This window comes from Tachysurus vachellii, chromosome 18, assembly GCF_030014155.1.
Source record: "Tachysurus vachellii isolate PV-2020 chromosome 18, HZAU_Pvac_v1, whole genome shotgun sequence".
In the NCBI taxonomy this organism is placed as follows: Eukaryota; Metazoa; Chordata; class Actinopteri; order Siluriformes; family Bagridae; genus Tachysurus; species Tachysurus vachellii.
The window spans coordinates 9,974,641-9,996,182 of NC_083477.1; the positions used below are offsets into that span (position 1 = coordinate 9,974,641).

General features: G+C 39.0%; 1 protein-coding gene across 1 annotated transcript in view; it reads left to right on the forward strand.

Annotated features, from left to right (window-relative positions):
* Window positions 1–294: 294 nt before the first annotated feature.
* Window positions 295–21,542, forward strand: part of sdk2a (sidekick cell adhesion molecule 2a) — a 65,108-nt gene continuing 43,860 nt past the window's right edge. Inside the window, exons 1-14 of the mRNA XM_060893095.1 lie at window positions 295–459; window positions 2,294–2,400; window positions 7,155–7,302; window positions 10,868–11,001; window positions 11,851–11,962; window positions 12,076–12,266; window positions 13,380–13,463; window positions 14,234–14,428; window positions 14,927–15,043; window positions 15,598–15,765; window positions 16,819–16,921; window positions 17,575–17,751; window positions 18,010–18,146; window positions 20,780–20,927. Coding sequence (XP_060749078.1) covers window positions 323–459; window positions 2,294–2,400; window positions 7,155–7,302; window positions 10,868–11,001; window positions 11,851–11,962; window positions 12,076–12,266; window positions 13,380–13,463; window positions 14,234–14,428; window positions 14,927–15,043; window positions 15,598–15,765; window positions 16,819–16,921; window positions 17,575–17,751; window positions 18,010–18,146; window positions 20,780–20,927 — 1,958 coding nt within the window. The 5' untranslated portion in view covers window positions 295–322. The remainder of the gene's footprint in view (window positions 460–2,293; window positions 2,401–7,154; window positions 7,303–10,867; window positions 11,002–11,850; window positions 11,963–12,075; window positions 12,267–13,379; window positions 13,464–14,233; window positions 14,429–14,926; window positions 15,044–15,597; window positions 15,766–16,818; window positions 16,922–17,574; window positions 17,752–18,009; window positions 18,147–20,779; window positions 20,928–21,542) is intronic.

Here is a 21,542-nt window from a genome sequence, read left to right on the forward strand (position 1 = left end):
CTTTCCTTGAATAAACTCATCAGACATCGGTTTCCATTTTTTCACTTGGTGGCATTGTGTTTATTGTACTCCTGCTAACCTACTGTATAATTTCCCTATACTACTACTGCACAGCTCTTGTTAATTCTTTGCATAGTCACTTATATTTATTCAGAGGGCTGGAATTTACAGTTCTATTTACTTTATTTCTACTTTTATATTTGTATCTTACTGAATAGATTTATTTCAATACTTTTGGTTTTTTTTTTTTGGTTTGTCCATGTCAAATTCTAAACACTAACGTGTATTTCTTCACGCAGATGACGTTCCACCCTACTTCAAAATGGAGCCTGTGGCAACCCAAGTGCACCTCGAGGGCAACCGTTTGGTTCTGACCTGCATGGCAGAGGGTAGCTGGCCATTGGAGTTCAAATGGCTGTACAATGGCACGGAGCTGACACGCTTCTCATTGGTGTACAGGTGAGCTCTCCATTTGTCATTCCTGCCACATAATTACTGAAACAAACAGACACATTAATCTCAGTTTACCTTTTAACAAATTTCTCATTTGTGGATATTTATTCAGATCCTTGCTCATTTCTATGCATTTATTCAGAAATGGCGGAGGATCATAAGCCTCTTGAGATATGGCACCTCATTCCCCATGCAGGCGCGAAATGACTCTCTTATATCGATTCATTCCTGGCACACATTAATGCATGTCATTTCCTGCTTGGTCACAGGGAACAAACGGAAAAGATTTGGCCCGCCCCCCCCACACCACCCCCCACTCCCACCCCCTTTCCCCCCATTTGTTTTTTGCTCGATGCATTCTTTATAAATGCAGCGTCCAGCATGTGTCAGGAATATAGAATTATATCCATCAAAGCATTGTTGTCAGTGGAATGCATTATGGTCCACAGCCACAAGAACCATGTAATATTTATTATTGTAAAGGCAAAGAGAATTGCTTTTTGTTCCGCTTGATAGGTGCATTGCCTTCATTCTTCGCTTTATTGAGTAACAGAGTTTGTGCTGACCATGATCCTTTCTAACTCGGTACAGCCTTTAGAATAGTGCTAATGGACCTAGTCAAGTGGGTCTGAACAGCAGAGAAAGCCTGCATGATTATCCAAGTCATGTAAGGGTGGGCTTTTCCTATTCTTAGGGCTAAAGAGAAGTATTTATTGTATAAGCTCTTGTTGATGGAAGATTAATAAACTGAAAGAACACTTTTTATATGCGTTATTCATCATTTTTGATGATTTATTCACTGTAATCACATGGTGTGTGTACAGGGTACTATTGCTGTTAAAGAGTTTAGAGTTATGTATTGTAGAAAAATCATCTTAAACTTACCAGAGGAGAGCTTGAGCTCTATCCCAGCCCTGAGCCTAACCCTTTATCTTTAAAGAAAAGCAGTCTATTATTTTGTAAAAGCCTTTCAAGATTCCAAGGAGTCTCAGTGTGAGATCCCAAGTGGCTCCCCACCTGTGTCCTTCTCTTCAGCCAGTCAACCATAGACCTGTGTGGTGTGTGTATGTGTGTGTGTGTGTGTGCATGTGCGTTAGGGACTGTCGATCATGCTTCTACCTCTTTTTTATCCACACTTCTGATTAAAGAGAGAACCTGAATCCACTCGACTACAGTATCAGGAATCTGTGAATGGCACCACAGAGAGAGCTGAAGCAGCCGATAAGGAGCACATTGTGAGCAGCTAAGTGAATTAGGATTCACAGAACAAAAGTGTACACCGGTCATGTGTACACATCAAACGCTAGAACTCCATAACCTGCAGCGTTCAGACCAGTTCCCTGGGGTGATTTAGAGAAGCTCACACACCTTACACAGCTCCCACGTGGCTCACTGAAGCACCTCTTGTACATACTTTCTAATTCCCACTGATCAATCCAAACACATATTTGCTTTTGCACATAATGACCTCACAAACTGTATGCTGTCACGATAGCATCAAGTAGTGCCTGAGAAGGTTTTCCATTATGTATAAGTGGGCTTATTTATGTGGGTTAACTGAGGAGCAAGCATAGTTAAAGTATAACCAAGGACTGACTAGCTTTTATGGATTATTTCCTTTGTGGCTTATTTTTAGCAGCAGTATGTGTGACTGTGCATGTGTGTGTGAGTGTGTGTGCGTGTGTGTAAGCCTTTTGAATCTGCACTTTTTTTTAATGAAAACCAATATAAAATAGCTAAACGTCTTTTGAATTTGTTGTTTTTGTGTGTATCTGTGTGTGTGTGTGTGTGTGTGTGTTTCAAACTCTTTCACAACTGACAAGTATGTGCTGTTTGCTAGGTACCTCATCCCGTCACTACATCGCTCCCACGCCGGCTTTTACAGGTGCATTGTGAGGAACCGGGTCGGCGCGCTCATGCAGAGGAGCACTCAAGTCCAGGTTGCCTGTAAGTGCAAATATGTCAGAAGCAGGAATTAAAAGCGGTCTGCTTCTAGACTTAACTTCATTCTAAAGCATGCAACATATGAGTAAAGAAAATAATAAAGTCTGCTTGACTTCTTCTCCCGACAAGCCGGAAAATTCTATCAATAAATATAAATGTCATAAAAAAGCATAGTAGGTAAAAGTTCAGAAAAATCATATCTCATTTCTAGCATAAATCGATCATTGTGATTAAATATGTCGCGAGGGAAAATAATTCAGACAATTAATAAAATAAATTGTTATTTAATATACTACCAACACATACACTGTACAGTGTATAAACACATACTGTACACATACACATACAGTTCAAATCTACACCCATAATGTCTTCTGACCTTGTGCTTATGCATATAAACAAAACGTACTGTATTCATAGGATGAATGAAGATACTGTAGGTTTAAACCAAAATACTGTAGGTGGCAGAAGGTTTGAAATAATGATCTTTTTTTGCAAGTGTTTCACTCGAGAAACATTACTTTTAACAATTCATTTTCAATTCCCAAGGTTACGAGAGTCTCTGATGGAACTCGCAATTTCAATCCATAAATTTTCTAAGGGATTCGACTCAGGAGATGAGGCTAGACCATGCAAGGCCTTTATGAGTTATTTTGGCTGTATGTTTGGTGCTATCTTTTTTTAAATGTTCATCTTCTCCACAAAACAGATCAGATTTAATTCTCCTAAAATATGTCCTGGTACATCTATCCATTCATATTACCTTCCCTGATGAGTAGAAAAGCTGCCTCATCATAACGCTCTATACAGTACGTCACAGTGGGTTTATCGTTCTTGGTATCATACGAGCAAAATTACTGTTTTTCTCCAAACGTTATGAGTTATTTTTAGTTCATCTGACAAGAGTATATTTTTCCAAGGCCTTGTCTAAATGTTTTTTGATGTTCTACTTTTTTTAGTGTAGGAGATTAGCATGGAATGTTAAAATGGGGATGATGGCTGTGCTGTTCAGTGCTTTTTGTTATATGTGTAACTTTAGTTTCTGCTGCCGTCAACTGACTTCTCTCTTATATTTCTCTGTCATTAGACTGAGAGCACTTTGTGAGCAGGGATGATTAGTTTCATGAACTTCCAACATGCATATTATTGAGCCAGGTGTATTTGACATGGAAAGACTTTGCTTTGGCTCTGTAGCTTGTTTCATAACGTTGTTCTTGAGAAGTTTATTAAACTCCTTCACTATCACCAGGATTGCTACTTGTTGCATGAAATATATATGAACGTATGCAAGCGTATATACTGTACATTGCTCCATGGTTTGGTTTTGAAACATATCCTTTTTATCCTTATGAAGTAATACAAATTCAAATACGAAGATATTATATCTGTTATTTTTGCAGTAGATATAAAAACTGGAAATAAACAGCATCTAATATCCGAATACATTTTTCCTCTCACTGTATATTTTAGTTACTTCCTCTTGCTCTGGGTATTTTAGTAACTTCCTCATGATGTGTGTATTTTTAAATGACTTTAATTCAAAAGTATTTGTTTAATGCGTTTAGCAATAGACATATAACAAAGCAGCTTTGCACAAATCCAGAGGCAGATTTAGACCTCTAACGAGCAAACCACAGGCAGCAGTGACAAGGCAATTTTCCTGAGACGACATGACAAAAAGAATCTAAGAAGGAGCAAAGTGAAAAAAGTTTTCTGGCTGGCACTGACCTTTATAAATGATTGAAGAATACAGGTGTAGAAGAGTAAAGTCAAACAACACTGAATGCATTAAAATGATGCTCAGTATGTGAATGCAAGTCTTGGAATTCTTCCATGATGTGTAGTGTTTTCATTATTCCCTCCTTGATCTGTGTATTCTAGTTACTCCCACTTTAGTGTGGGTATTTTAGGTACTTCTGGGTGTATTTATTCTGTTCCTTGGATGTTTTAGTTATTTCCACCTGGGCCATGTTTCAGTGTATTTTAGTTACATCCAGCTCATTCATTGTTTACCGTCTGTATTTTGTTTACTTCTACCTCATTTTTGATCATTTTGACTGTCTAAGTGGGCCACAAAGGATTAAAATGGCTTTTACAACAGCTTCATTGCTCTAATTAGATATTTGAATTTTTTCTAACAGATGATTTTCTAGTTTATAGTTTTTTTTAATCTACATGTATTTCAACCATTTCTCAATATTTACATTCAGCCCTCATAACAGAAATGTGAAATATTAACATGCAGCGGATGATGTTTCGAGTGACATTTTTTTCTGGCCCTGAAATTAGTTCCACCTATCTGGAAGAGAGCTGTAGAGCTCTTTAGAACTTGGCTCACATTTAACCTAAAAGAGAATCCACAAGGCATAAAACCTGAACTAGCTGCCTGTATTCATTTAACGATTTGAATTTGGCTGACAGAGGAGTTTGTGGCGAAAAAGGGAGAAAACAAGTCAATTCAGGTTTTACCCAGCAAGCTGAGCAACAAGAAGCACATCTGAGCCAATAATACTGAGCCAGGTAATGCATTTGAACATCTAAAAGCCCTCGAAATAGTAAGTAATGACAATGTAAGTAACTGAGAAAATATAATGTTATTAGACCTGCTATTACTATAAACACAGCATATGTTATTTGCTTCTTTTATCATAAATATAACTGAAATGTCGCTACTGAATTATTACTCATAGATGCAAACTTTGTTAAGTTTCTAAGCAAGGAGTTTTTTCTAATCCCAAAAGGATGCTGATGTTTGGAGGTATATTGTAGACAAGAATATAAAAAAACATGTTAAAAAAGTATTATCTCGTGCTTCACTAACGTACCATGATTAAGTAAAACATTACTTTCTCATTTCTCAGTATGGTGTGTAATCAGTGTTACTGACTTTTTAATAATTAAAATATTATATGTACCGATTATTAGAATTGCTTGTGTGTGGTTGCTGCCTAGAGGTTGCCAGATTTATACTGAGTAGCAGTGTCTATGACAAGGATTTTATAGTGGACAGCATTACAAAACAAGCTTTTCAACAATTCATAGGTAACTAAGCAGGAATGAATGAAAAGCTCATTAACTACTGAAGAGTAACACAGTAACACGTCAGTCATTTGTAATGAGCTTCACATTGTTGGATAAACTTCTATCCATATAGAGCAAATGAAATTGCTTGCTTGATTACAAACAAGTGATTCATACAACTTGGTTATGTTCTAAAGGTATGAAGCTGATAAATTAATAGAAAAGATATATTCCAGTTACTAGCTAAATAACAACAGCAATAATAATAATAATAATAATAATAATAATAATAATAATAATAATAATGAATATTACACTTAAATTTATTGAATAGTTTTACTTTTTATAATCATTTATATTTATGTACCTACAATAATATTTTCTATAATAATATTAGCCTACACAGAGCCGTGCTGATTCAGTACAACAGCATGATTGCAATTGGGATATTGCTTTTATATTACAAGTGAACATAAATAATATTTAGTGAAAAGTCACAGCTGGACATGTTGCCATGTAGCAGTTTCAAACTAAAAATCTAATTCTGTAAAAAAAAATACAGAAAAACAGAGTATTCAAAAAGTGACACGTCCCTCGTGTTGTTTTATTAATTCCGACAGTTTTGGAACACCAACTGTCCAATCATACTATTAGAGTAGACTGGATGTAACTGTTGTATAAAGGGAATTAATGTTGACGTGATCACTTATTGATTAGTAGTTACTAAGTAGTTTTATAGGAGAAATGTACTACTTAGCACTAAAGATGCTAATTAATTATTCATTTGTTAATAAAGAACTACTGACATACTTTCTGAGTAAGTAACCAGTCTGAATAAGATGTAGTTATTTATAATGATCATATCAAACAAAAAGTAAAACAATCAATACAAGAAAGGAATAGAATGAATGCATGGAATATGGTCATGTAAGATACATTTTTTCTTTGCTGTCAGCCGCAATACTAAGTATCTATGAATAACTAAAATTAAAGTATGAGCGAAAACATGGCAAGTATTCAACGAAACATCCAAGTAGGTCACGTTTATTGCCAATATATTGCTTCACAATTAGTTCTCATTATAATTATCATGTTCGTCACTGCAAATTTGTCTTAATTTAACAAATGGTAATAAAATAGCATTTGATTCGGCACACATAATTGGTTTGCACAGTTAAGTAGTACGACAACATCAGAATAAATGAAGTGAAGGAACATCCTGTATCTAGTTTTAATTTATTTTACATCATGTGCCAAGTGAATTGTGTTTTGCGACAGTTTTACCTTGAATGGTGACCCATAGTCTTTGGCACAACATGATTTTCAGGGTACAACAAACCTTGAACAAACTTATATTACTCCTTACTCAAGCTGATATTACACAAGAGAAATGGACTGAAAGTCAGACTCGTGTCGGAGTCTCCAGTCTACCTGCATAACTCCTCAATAAGTCCAAGCAGCTCAACTTTTAATACATCCTTATGTATACAGCAGATGTTTCTATTTATAAAGAAGGTGCCAAGTCGGTGTACACAATCTCTATTGAGTAGTGACTGGTGGGGGAAGGAGTTATAGGGTATTAGTGTTTTTATTGCATTTGATTGTTCTAGATGCGTAATCTAACTGCGGAAACCAATTGCTTATTTAGTGAGGTTTTTTCCTGCATCTTTTCATATATTCTTCCATTTTCTGTATCTTACCCCATTAATCACTTTATATTTTTCCCACTCTCTCAGATATGGAAGACTTTGTAGAGAAAGAGCGATCTCAGGTGGTGTCAGAAGGCGAAGCTGCGCTCATCGTCCCTCCAAGAATTCCCAGCTTTCCTCGGCCTCAGATCACATGGTTCCGGGACGGGCGCAAGATTCCCCCCAGCAGCCGCATGTAAGCATTTATATGTTTATACAACACATCATCACAAATCAATTTTAATGCGTTATGCATTATTACCTTAAGCCAAGAGACCGTGTCCCATTATTGTTTAACCTCCTGTTGCATGCTGATGCTCCTGTAGCAGGTTGTGGTGAGCTAATATCACAGACCCTCACTGCAGTATTGATAAAGCCAGCTATAATAAGAACCCCTGTCGACTATGGAACGGGTGAGATTGAAGGCTGGAGAGAGCAGACGGCAGGGGAGCCAATTAGACAAAGTGGACAAAAGGCCTTTATTGACGACCTTGGCTGATTGACAGAGCTTTTTCCCCCTTGCACGCACCATGTGTGTGGGTGCGTGCCTGACCACATGTGTAGTCGGTTTTCAGCATGTCTTTACAATCAACCGAGATTACTTTATCTGGGCTTCCAGCAGGCAGATGTCTGAGAACAGCGGCATGAAATGTTCAGCTGATATTTGCTAAGATTTCCAACATATGTGAAGAACACTGGCTGAAGCAAGGCATGCTTTTTTCTACAAGGAATCTTTTCTACAAGGATATTTCTCTCTTCAAAACCAAAATCTTGCAAACTCCTAACCCCTAACTCTGTAATACAGGAAACAACACTGAACACTGACACACTGAAACTAACCAACCTGATACATACAGTACTGAGATTTTGGTTGAATTTGGTTCAATTGCATCCAGTTAGGAGGAACTGGATCAGGTACTGAAGTTTTGGCTCTACAGTTAGGGGTGCTTGTAAATCTCAGCTAAGTTCCTGGGTCAAGAAGCTATTACTTATTAAAATGTACAGGCTTCTTACACTGCCAAATGGCTGTTCTAGTATGGAAGATCACCTGCTATAAACATGCCAGCGTGACACTATCACCAGACGTGATGCTGAGAGGCTCCAGCAGAGTACAGTTTGTTTACTGCCCCTTAGTCATGGTTCTCAGGGGTATCGATATACAGGTACTACTCTAATGCTCCGTGTGAACCCTCACTCTAATTGTGCATGAGTGGACCTTAGTATGGCTTGATCAGGTTGCCACTGACAGTTTGGTGGCATCTAATCTCACCCCACACAGTATGACACCTCTCATTTGAGTGTGCACACTCTGAAAGCACTTCTTCACCCTGGGTGTTCCATGCGATATTGATACAGCCTGTTAGCCTTAACTGTTTGTATGTCTGTGTGTGTATTGCTGTGGACGGGGCCGCCAGAGACTGCCATGGCTTCTTTGAGCCATTGTTGCATCAGTCAGCTGTATGGTCTGGTCTTTATCAGAATCATCTGAAGACTTTGGCAGGAAGGAATTTAGTGTTGGGTCCATTAGTTCCTCAGGAACTCTCGGTTGCTATTATAAACTGTTGTAATATTGTAAACTGTCGTAGAAAGGACATTATTTACATTTACGTTATTTATGGTCCGGTGTCACCCAAATGAGGATGAGGTTCCCTTCTGAGCCTTGGTTCCTCTCAAGGTTTCTTCCTCATATCATCCTCAGGGAGTTTTTCCTTGCAAACTTCAACTCCGGCTTCATAGGTATAGATGTTTAGAGATACAGTATATAGTAACTTAATTATGTTGGCTTTGTAGAAGCCAACATTCTGTTTTCCTATTTAAGCTTAGACAAAAATTTATAACATTTTATGCGGCTTTCGAGCCACATGCACCAAATTCGGATATGTTGTAGACCCTGATCTGAAGTTTGTTGCTATTACTTTTCTAAGCGATCCGAGTACCGGTACTTCCGGTACCAGGTCTCAAAATGGCCTTTTTTCCCATAGACTCCCATTATAAAATTTGGAGGTTTATAACTCGGCAAGCTTTCGAGCTCCTTTAGGGTGATACTCTGAACAAAGTTTTAAATTGGTGTACTGACTGGCCTTCCGGTTGTGCCGCAGGCCACAAAATATGCAAAATCAGAAAAATTTTTACAACATGGACATGTGACATATCAAAACACAGCCCAATGAGAGGAACTTCCTCAGGAGTATTCGAATGACATCACATGCTTGTATCCACTTGCCTCCAAATGTTTTGGCACCCTATCTTTCTGTCCACTTGCCTCCAAAAGTAACACTGACCCTTATGTCCACTCGCCTCCAAAAAGCACCGGCCTTTGCGAATACTTGCCTCGTCAAAGCCAACATCAAAGTTTGTCACAACTTTACAAAGTACAAATTACAAATAAATCAAACTGAATTGAACTGAACTGAATATTTACAGTCCCAAAGACCTTAGATTTGAGATCATGAGGCAGTAGATCAGAATCTTTGCTTTTACTTACATCTGCGTGCAAACTGTTTAGGAAATGGCAGCTTTTCTTTTGATCCTATTCATTCTTGAAGTGATCAAAAATATTGAACCATGCGAATTGCAAGTGTTTCTTGTTGCCCAGGTGTGTACTGATCTATTGATTGTTTAAACAATCAATAGCTCTGAATGTCTAATCTTGGTTTGAGCCCTGGCTTTTACTGTGAAGAGTGTATTTGTTGTTAAAGAGCAGAGATCTGTCTATATGAGAATAGGAAGCCATTTCGAAGCTGAGAAAAGAGGGAATATCAGAGAATCATACAAACATTGGGCATAGCCAATACAAACAATTTTGATTTTACTGAAAAAGAAAGAATTCTCTGTTGTACTTAAAAAAACAGTACATAGTGTGGCCATGGAAAACAATAGCAGTTGATGATGGAAAGATTGTGAGAGCTGTGAAGAAAAGCCCAAAAACAAGTCAGTGACAACCTCCATTTTCACAATCAGCCATCAGAAGAAGATTTTGAGAGGCAAAATATTGAGCTGATACTACAAGATGCAAACCATTCATCTGAAGATAGAAGACAGATGCAAAGACTAATCTTAAAGGTTCTGGAAACATTAAACGTTAAAGTGATAAAAATGCCAAAGTGTGGAGAAAGAAAGGTTATGCACATTTTCCAAAACATACAAACTCGTCGGTTACGCATGGTGGAGGTGTCATGGCTTGAGCTTGCATGGCTGCTTCTGTAACAGACTCACTAATCTTTATTGATGATGAAACTTATGATGGTAGAAGCAGAATAACTTCAGAAGTCTACAGAACCAATCTGCCACATTTACAGTGAAATACATCCAAACTAAATGTGAGGAACTTAAGTCTTGCAAAGTTCAGTGACCCAAAACTCCCCCACACTTCCAACACCATAAAAGGACTTCATCAGGGGAATAAAGCAGAAGGTTTTTAGATCGGTTAATTCTATCACCAGATCTTATCCCAATTGAGTAGGATTTCATGTCCTCAAGAGGAGACTGAAAGAAAAAAAAACTGGAAGGAGATGCAGTATAAACTTGGAAAGGCAACACAAAATATATTGCAACAGCTTGTTGACGCTCTGGGTCATCGGCTAAATGCAGTTATTGCAGGCAACAGATATGCCATGTTCCAATTTGTTAGTAATAGTCAATAGCTAAATTCATCTTTTCATCTTAAACACAAAAAAAAAATAGAATTAGCCTTGTGTTCCAATATTGTCTATCTGTCCCAAGTTCTTGGATATCTTTTAATATGTATTTTTTCCTTCCAGAGCTCTCACTTTGGACAACACCTTGGTTATCCTGTCAACAGTGGCACCAGATGCAGGTCGCTACTACGCTCAGGCCGTCAATGACAAGAATGGCGAGAATAAGACCAGCCAGCCTGTTATACTCAATGTGGAGAGTGAGTAGGCCAAAGGAACCAATTTAAATATAACTCTGTTTCTATATTCAACAGCAACTTTATTCACATTTCACGTTGCACTGACATACAGAATACAGAATTCAGCAGGGGTGGTGATTTTCCTGGGATGTGTCTATTTTTTTTATTTTTTTTTCAACAGGTGATTTGAACACATTGATGACATGTAGCTTTTGTGCCCCCTAGTGGCTGTCCACTGATCCTCAAGGGCTTAGACAGACTTGCGTTCTACTCCCACGTTATATTTTGATTCATTGGCCAGCCCATTGTAGCATGTGGCATGGCCAAGTGTGGCCGCAAGTGATTTTTACTTTCTCACCCTGCCTCGGTAATTAAGCAGTCTTGTAAAATCAGCCCCTGTATTTTAATAGCCCACCAGACCACAATGGCAAAATTATAAAAGACATGATGCAGGGGGAGGAGGAGACCACTTACTCCACAGCTACTTAAAAAGAAAGGCTAAGGATGTGTGAGAGAGGAACAGACAGGAAGAGATTGAGAGCGAGAGAGAGAAATTGGTCATTAAGGGCAGGGAATCGATACCTGAGCTGGTGACTGGTGCATTTAATCAGTGTGTCTGCACCTCTCAATCACACTGCATTCAAAGGCACAGTACTGTAATGATAGTATTACTGTGCACTGTGGACACTAAGAGTTTGCTCTCTTTGTGGAGCACAAAGAGGGACTGAGCATGACGCTTGCTACGTGTACAATAGTGTGATGGCGATGCCGGTATATAGAAGTGAAAGACATGATGAGTGGAATGGCAGATAATTATTGAGGCAATGGCTTCTGTAAAATGGCTTTCTCTTTTTCTATTTCCCAACCAAGATGTGGGTGGGCCTGCAGATCCAATCGCTCCCAGTATCATCATTCCACCCAAGAACACCAGCGTAATGGTTGGGACGTTCGAGGTCACGCTGGAGTGTGTGGCCAACGCCAGGTGTGTGTTTGCATGTGTGAAAACAGCTCTGCCATCAACACCTAATAATGTAACTAGTTAACAGCTTTTTGGTCATGTTGGTCAAATCTGTCCCTTTCATTCTCTCTGTCCAGACCACTAATTAAGCTTAATATTGCATGGCGTAAGAATGGTGTGGTGGTCAATCGAGGATTGAGAGACTTTGGTCGACGTCTCACCATCAGCGGGCCTCTGGTCAGTGACAGCGGCTATTACGAGTGCGAGGCTTCTCTACGCAGCAGCAGCGTCCCAGCCGTCACTGCTGGAGCTTATCTACATGTGATCGGTAGATTCCTCGCGTACCTCCTCTTCATAGTTACACATTTCATTTGCTACTAGCTCTGATAATTTACATGCACACAGATAAACCCTTATTCCACTACATATCTTGCTACAAAGTCAGTTGGGCATGAAGCTTTGAGCTGGCGCATAGCATTCTTTCAATTTGTTTGTTAGTTTGTTGGATAAATACTGTAATACCACAAATAAGTTGAGTACACTGTATCTAAACATTTATACCACTGATAAATTCATGCATTCTTTTATTGTCAGTAACCTTTATCCCGGTCAGACTGACAGTGGATCTGGAGCCTATTCAAGGAACACTAAGCACAAGGCAGGAATAAACCCTAAATGAGGCACCAGTTGACCACAGGCCACCATGCACATTCACACACTCTTTAACCTAACCTAAAGGAAAGCCTCATAGACACAGGGAGAAGATCTGAAATCACACAGGAACATGGTAAAAATGGTCAGGTTCAAACTTGGGACCATGCAAGCTATCAGCTGTGAGCTATCAGACTACTCAGTCACTCACTACAGGTGATTGCAATAGTTAAATGTAGCTGTTAGTTTAATATTGCTGTTAGATAAAGTGCATTTCATCTCAGAGATGCAATCAGAAATCTCTGTTTTCACTGTTTCATATTTAGGATTGCTGATTCACATGCACCAACACAACAAAGATATGATCAGCACATAGACATAAACCACTACAGCGCATAAAGCTGATGCAAATGCATTAATCAGAATTCCCTTGTAGTCTAGAAGAGGCTTATGAGAGATGGGGCTGGTGGCCAAGCTATGAATGTCACATTATTAGCTCTTTATTATGCATATGGAGCATACTCACAAAGATTATGAGCTTGACATGAACTCTGATCAGTTTTCTAATAGATTCAGATAGATTTTAGTGTCACTGCGTGCCGTTCCAGGTGATGGCTTGGTATGTACACGTGTGTATATATATATACTTGTATATACCAGATATATATGTAATATATATATATGTAAATAAGTAAATGCTCTGGTTTTAATGAAGCTTCATTCTATGAAGCACTGGAGATGTTTTAATTAACTGGGTAATAACCGGGATTGCTCTGACTGATTTGTATAGAACACCCTCAGTTTGTGAAGGAGCCAGAGAGACACATAACTGCTGAGATGGAGAAGGTGGTGGACATTCCATGCCAGGCTCGTGGTGAGTGAGTGTGTCTGTGTGTGTCATGTCTGTCAGTTAGTCATCTTTTCCATTTTTTCTTTTATGCGACTTCATTTGTGTAGCCACACATTTATAGCTGTTCACAGCCTACAAATAAAATATCCAGTTCCATGTTTTATTTTTTCAGCTACATTGTTGACTAAAATGGATGAACTGGCAGCTCAGCTGAAAATAGTTGATTCTGAAACTGAGACCTTTCAGCATGGGGCAGAAGCTTCTTATAATGATGGATGAAGGATGCAGTGTCTATAGTAACATCTGATATGTTTTCTTCCTGCACACAGTAGCATCTGAAAACGAGTCTGTAATGTTTCTTTGAGCTTGCATTCACTGCTGATCTCACTGTAAACTTACTGACAGGGATTGTATAGTGATGTGCAGCCCATGGCTCTGAAAGCGCTCTTTTACACAGCAGTGCTCACAATGGTATTCAGTATGACTCAATGCAAGAGTTTTATTTTAATTTTGTTTAGCTTCAGTGGTTAACAGAAATAACTGTAGGAGGCAGTCAGGGGGTAGGCGGGAGTGGCGAGACTCTTCACTTCATTTAGTGATATCAAAAGGAAGTTTAAAGAAAGAGTTTCCCAGAATAGTCTTGTGTACTTAACTGTAGAATTGTTCTCATGCAATCTGAAACATTTTCAGACAAAAAAATGATTTCGCTAGCATTCTGTTATATCTTTCTCATCCGCCCTCTTTTGTATATAGGAGAAACAACTCTGTCTAACCCTTTCTCCCTTCTCTACCAGGTGTTCCTCAGCCAGACATTGTTTGGTATAAGGATGCTGTGCCCATAAGCACTGTGAAGACCCCACGTTACAAGCTCTTGGTGGGAGGCAGTCTGCAGATTAATGGGCTCCTTCCTGATGACACCGGGATGTTTCAATGCTTCGGCCGCAACCTGGCCGGAGAAATCCAGACCAACACGTACCTTGCTGTCACCAGTGCGTTTGGCACCATATGCCCTCCTCACATTTGCTCATACCGTTGTTTATTTTTTGTTCTGGTCTGGTTCATGCCTTTCCTTTCCCATGACATTTGTAATCTTTACAAGCCTTACATAAAAGAGTGAGAGATGTGTGTCTGTGTGTGTGTGTGTGTGTCTGTGTGCGCAAGTGTGATGTGATATATATATATATATATATATATATATATATATATATATATATATATATATATATATATATATACAGAGAGAGAGAGAGAGAGAGAGAGAGAGAGAGAAATAGAGAGCGAGAGCCTAGTTAGAGGGCTTTTCCCAAAGCATTTATCTTGCCATGTGATCCCAATTTCGATAAGACCTTTTGTCAATGCATAAAAAAAGGTTTTTGTGTCTCATACAGACATCACCTACCCCATGGGTCCCAATCTCTCATCAGTATTGTGTTAGAGTATAGGTTTGTGTTTGGGTTATCTATCTTTATCTTCTCTGTCCGTTTCAGGCATAGCTCCCAACATCACAGCAGGGCCTACGGACAGCTCGGTGATCGACGGCACATCCGTCATCCTGCACTGTGAGACATCAGGAGCTCCGCGGCCCGCCATCACATGGCAGAAAGGTCACACACTAATCAGTCATCTCCTGTGCATTCTCACACCTGCCTGAGCACACTTCTGACAAAAGAAGCTTTATCGGGTTGCCTTCTGGACCCACATCCCTCAGAGTCACAGCAGAGCCTATGTGATTGTGGGATTGATTGTAGACTGCAGTGGCCTTTTGATAAACAGAGGAGACATCTGTTCTCTAATCTTTTGCATTAAAAATGCCTAACTCTCTCTTGTGCTCTTTCCCAGTTCCTTCTATTGCTGTTCAGTGCTTTCTAATTTAGAACTAGACAAACTAACTAAGGGAAGATTGGAATTGGACAGGACTGAATTGGGAGAAAATGGGGCAAAATCCAGAATAGAAAAGAAAATACCTTTTGTAATATTCAGCATAGTTACGCTGACATTCTGGCACCTGTCAATAAAATACATGCTTGGTGGAAAAGCTCCAATCAATCACAAGACAAGATGGGATCTGTACTTGTGTGCCAGTCAAGTTGTCTGGGTCTGTCACTGTTATGCTTTAAGTCTCTCTCTGTCTTACCTCACCTTCCATCTTCCTGTGCAGGTGAGCGTGTGCTAGCAAGTGGCTCAGTGCAGCTGCCTCGCTTTACCCTGCTGGAGTCAGGAAGTTTATTGGTCAGTCCTGTTCACCTGTCAGATGCTGGCACCTACACTTGCATGGCGAGCAACTCCCGGGGCATTGATGAGGCCTCTGCCAACCTGCTGGTGTGGGGTGAGTGAGATTTACATGAAGGGGAAAGAATCCAGGGTTTACAGATGGATCCCAATTAGTATACAACTCTTCAATGTAGTCGGCTTCAAGCTCAAGTCTTCCAGCTAACATTATACTGGAACTGCACAAAGAATCAATAAAATCCCAGTCTTGTGAGAATTGTTCTCAATGCAGCACCTTTTAAGTATGATTTTACATTTGTACTCAGGCAGTCATTAGTTACAGATCAACCATAACATTACAACCACTGACAGGTGAAATGAACAACATTGATTGTCATTACATTGGCACCTGTCACAGGTATATTAGGCAGGTATTGATGTGTTGGAAACAAGTATAAGGATCTGAACCGGCTACACAGTACTGAGCAGGTGGTTTTAATGTTATGGCTATTGGGTATATAAAACAGAGCCACAAGCATTGTGGTTTAAAAAAAAAAGAAACATCATGTGAAAAGTGTGAGATAATTTTAAAATGAACCCAATGTCCACTTGTAGTGCGAAGCCACTAAATTGTTGTAAACAAATGCTTCATATTACATACTATTACATTCCCACTTTCTAAACAGATGACTAAATGTTGAAATGTGTGACTGAATCATGGCTGCGTTCGCCCCTGCTCAAAACACACCAGTGATGCATTATGCATAGAGCGCATTTATCAACACCAATTTTCACCCACAAGTGGCTTATGAGCTACTATTTGTAGGAGAACGGAAAAAATTCCATGACTAATTATTTAACCAGCTGTTTTCTGATTTCTTTTGGGAGGACCTGCTGCATTTTTTTGCCATTTTAATATAGTTCATTTCTTGATACTAAATCGTTTTAGAACAGCGTATAGTTAATTGTAATACAAATGTCCCTCGAAAACGTCTTTCAAAATGCTGTACAATGGTCTGCTACTGTAATGTAAGAATTTATTAAATACAACAACTGAAATCAATTTGATCTCGAAATATCATGATCTCTCTTTCTTTAAGAATCGTAAGGCTCTAGATCACACAACAAACAGGATATATACATGTATGTATTGTGGTCTGATTGTTTCCAGCTCGAACACGCATAACCAATCCTCCGCAGGACCAGAGCGTCATCAAAGGCACGAAAGCCACTATGAGCTGTGGTGTGACCTATGACCCCAGTGTCACTGTCAGGTAACACCAATGTCTTTCTATCCATACACAAATATCTCCATTTAAAACTCATTACAAGACAATCAGATTATCTTCCTGCCATTTTGGATCTCTGTTTCTTTCTCACTTTCCCTCCCTCTCCCTCATCACTTCATCTCTGATTAATTGTAATTCACTCAATGTTGGCAGATCTTGATTACACTCAGTCTCATAAAACGTTGATTTAGCTGTCACCTGCAGATTGATTTGATCGAGAAAAACAGATGAATATGTAAACAGAGCAATAACTTTTAGTCAGACTTTAATTAAGCACAAGACACAGGAGATTAAACAGAGGAGCCGATGCAGCTGCAGTTTGTGTATGTGTGTGTGTTTGTAGTTGCATGGCCATATGTGTAAGGTGCATGCTTGTTGTGTGCGTGTGTGTGTGTGTGTGTGTGTGTGCGTGTGTGTGTGTGTGTGTGTGTTAAAAAGGAAATTAAAAATGAAAAAAGCCCTTCAGGTGCAGGCCACACCCACTTTAGTTTGAAATGAAAACACAATGCATTGTTTTGCATGTTAGTGTGTTATTTGTATTTTATTTGTAAGTCTGTGTTCATTATGCATACGGTTTTTTAAATGCATGCATAAGTATACCAGCAATTTATAGGACTGTATTTTGCTGTGTGCTCCAGGCACGTGTGGGAGAAAGGAGGTCTAGCCATTGAAGTGAATTCAAGCCCACGGCTACGGGTTGACAGCAACGGCACCTTGCACATTGCCCAAACCTGGTCTGGAGACATTGGTACCTACACATGCAGAGTAACTTCAGTAGGAGGCAATGACTCCCACAGCGCCCACCTCAGAGTCAGGTCCTCTTCACTCTCTCTCTCTTATTACTGTTGCATGTAACACCCTCTGCTTTGTCTATATCAGTTTATGCTTCTTTGCATTAAGGATTTCCTATATTCAGACTCTCTAAATCTCTCAGTAAATATTTGGCCAGAATGTCTTTTCACCTCTGTCTATTCTGGTAAATATTGAAACTGTAGGTAATTGGACTCTGGGAGAGTGTCACAAACAGAGAGCAGTGTTTAATCCTGTTTGTCTCCACCGTTTGCCCCTTCCAGGCAGCTCCCCCATGCTCCAGAGAATCCAATTGCTACATACTGCATCTCAGAGAAGCGCTCCATCAACCTCACATGGGCACAGGCTTTTGATGGCAACAGCCCTCTCATCCGCTATATCCTGGAGGTGTCAGAGAACAGTGAGTGGACAAGAGCAAATTTTGTCCGTCATGTGTAGTTCTGTTACTTGTACTGTATAGTAATAACATGTCAAGGTGACTGAAAGTTACATAGCTACATGACTTGGTCAATTTTCTTGAGTGGTGGGAAAATCAGCTAGTATTGTTGAACTAGCATTGATGTATTCATTTATAGTGACTTCAAAGCACTTTTGGATAACGGCGTCTGCCAAATGTCCCACATAATGTAAATGTATGTCATCGGTATAGAATTCTATTTTATTTATTTGTAGCGTGATTTTAAGTATAGATATTGTCATAACATATCATGAGAAAAATCTTTTTTTTCTCATGATATGAGAAAAACTATCTGCTGTTTCCAATCTCTTCTTGGAAACAGCAGATAGTTGGCTTATGTGCATTACAGTATATTTTAAGTGTATTTAAATGCAGTATTTTTAAAAGAAAACGCCAGAAGTATTACATTTTGTTAAATAATATGGAGTGCATGATCAAATAGTCAATAAGAGTCTTAGAAGTTGCAGGTCTACTGTATCCAGGCTAAATTTTCCATCGAAGCCAGAAGGTGAGTTTTTGACATAAACTGTTTAAAGCAAGTGCAAGTCAACATGAGATTATTAACAAATACAGAAAGTGAGTCAGCTTCTGTTGAAGAATCATGAGTAACAGAACAGGAGATGATGTTCAGGACCAATCAGGATCAGGCCAGAGGAGGAGGCACCTTATAGACCTTATAGATATAGATATAGATATAGAACACCTTAGTTTGTAGGAAAGTGACATACAGTGTGATTAGAGTGCAAGCACAGACTCTGGCAGTTTCTATCTATGACAGCATAGAAAATACTGAAAGCCAGAAGGTACCACAGGCATGAGAGCACCGTGGGATATCAGAGTCTCACCGCTCCTCGGTCATCAAACCTGAGTGATTATAGACGAGGGGGGTGATAGCATCCAGATTTCCCAGTTTACCAAAAAGTGAATGCATATAAAGCCACCAGGTCTGCACTATTACTTAAGAGCTAATTAACAATGTGCCTGACTAAACAAATAGACTTTCTGCTTTGAATTAAAGTCAAACAATCCATTTTATCTACTGTTGTGCTCTTTATTGTAGTTTTCATTGTTCTAGGTTTAAATTAGTCACCAACTCTTGGTCAAAACAGACTAGAATGAACACGATAAACTAAAAGTTTGCTAATTTCTATTATTTTTATTGTCAAATAAAATAATTACTGGGAGTGTTGTAGTAAGGACACTATCTATCTCAATCTTTGAGATAACTGCATGTTTTTATACACATACTGGAACATCAAGACAGCAGGATGTTATAATAATCCAACGTAGAGGTAACAAGTGCATGAACTGTTTAATGCTACATCCTGTAATAACATTATAACTAAGCAATGTTCCTGAAATAGAAAAAGGCCATCCTTGTTTTCTACATGAATATTAAACACAAGACCAGCATCAAGGTCTTTACTGTACATGATGTAACTGAAAGGTAATCAAGATGTGTTACATAATCAACAGGCTGGTAGTTCTTAATAGAGGTACTTCTGTCTTGTTGAGAAAGTGAAGTAGGAGGATTCTCAGGGTAAAGTGTCTATTGTCCTTTATTAAGTTGGTGTCTAGCATCTGGTTTGTCTGAAATGTACAACTTATCAGCATAGCAGATGTCAATTGTACTTGTTTATGAATAAATGTACCCAGAGGTAGATCCTGTGGTCCTTGTGCTCCTATCGTTGTTTGCAAAATAAAGATTTTTTAACAATCGAATAGATTTCTAGGTCAATGTGGGCATGCTGGAGGTATGGTGAATTGGTGAACTGAAGAAGAAAGCAAAAAAACTTTTTAAAAACCAAAAGAAGTACTGTATATGGTACAATTTAGTTTCATTGATTTAGCAATTTTAACAGTAGACATAGCAGAAATCTGAATCTAAATATAAAACAAGACATTAATACATAATGAGCAAGCCAGAAGCGACTGTGACAAGGAAAAGCTCCCTGAGACAAGAACGTCACAGTGGCTTATGTTTGTGTGCTGTGTGTATGATGGCTTGTATTCCTGCAAGACAATTTCCAGATCCTTTGTTTGTTCCCTTGTTTGTTCAAGGCTGTAGAAGCAGCAGCATGAATACATTTGTGGAAAACCTTACACAGCTGGTTCATAGCTTTTTGCAAATGTCTGAAATTGGGGTATATTACCATACCATGTTGTCAGATGTTCTTTGTTATTTATTCTCCAGCCATTTGAAATATACAGCACCCTCAAAACTGCACTGTAAATAGATGATAAGTGGTGTCACGGATTATACTGACTCTGTTCTGCTAGAACTAGATGATCTCCTGCACTTCACTTCCAACCTTTTTTATTTTTACATCTACAATGTATATGCTGTTTACTTTAAGTTAGCGTATGTAAACACCTTAAGTTAGCGTACTGTATGGTCAGTTCTCTCCGGCTTGGCTGTGTTGATATATATATATAATGTAAAAAAAATATATACTGTATATAAAATGTAGTGCTGGTTAAAGTGCCTGAACCAATCCAACTATACAATAGATAACAATGCTGTTCTATCAATGCTCCTGCTGTGTAACTGATGATGTGCTTTCTGTCTGGGTCAGATGCTCCATGGACGGTGCTCTTGGCCAACATAGAGCCAGAGGCAACTAGTGTGATGGTGGGAGGCCTCATTCCTGCACGATCCTACCAGTTCCGACTGTGTGCTGTCAATGATGTGGGCAAGGGCCAGTTCAGCAGGGAGACAGCAAGGTGAGTGGAAGACATTCCAGCGATGCTACTGTATACAGTGCAGGAAGTGCCCGATCTTATATTTGTTATTGACACACCAGAAGTCAGAGAATGGTGGAATTCAGAGTCTGATTTTTATTTCCTACAATGCACAAGGTAGAGAGAACTTTCACAAGGCAGATATGAGCAAGAAAATTCAACGTACTTGCAACAAGGGCTAAACTGGGTTTCTGAAAAGATTTCATAATGCAATTATGCTTAATGCAAAAAGTAAATATGGGAATAAAATAGAGATCATAAAAGTGCCATTTTCATTATAGCAATAGTCATCATGACCGGTAGAAGGAGTGTGTCAAAGTCAGTGCATCTTACTAGAAGTGCATTAAATGAAAAATAAAATATAAAAAAAGGCCAAATGCCTGATAAAGGAATGAGAAAGCTTTTATGTTTCATGCTTGCTATACAGGCCAGCGGAGGTGCCTTATCCAGCTGTAATGTCCTGGTACTGTACTTACTTACCAGGATGTTCAAGCGTTCACAGAGATTTAGCTGCTTTTGGCTGAACCTTGTAGATCTGAGTGAGCAGCTGAGTGTGCTAGAGCTTCAGAAACAAGGAGACAGTCACTCCTTCAAATA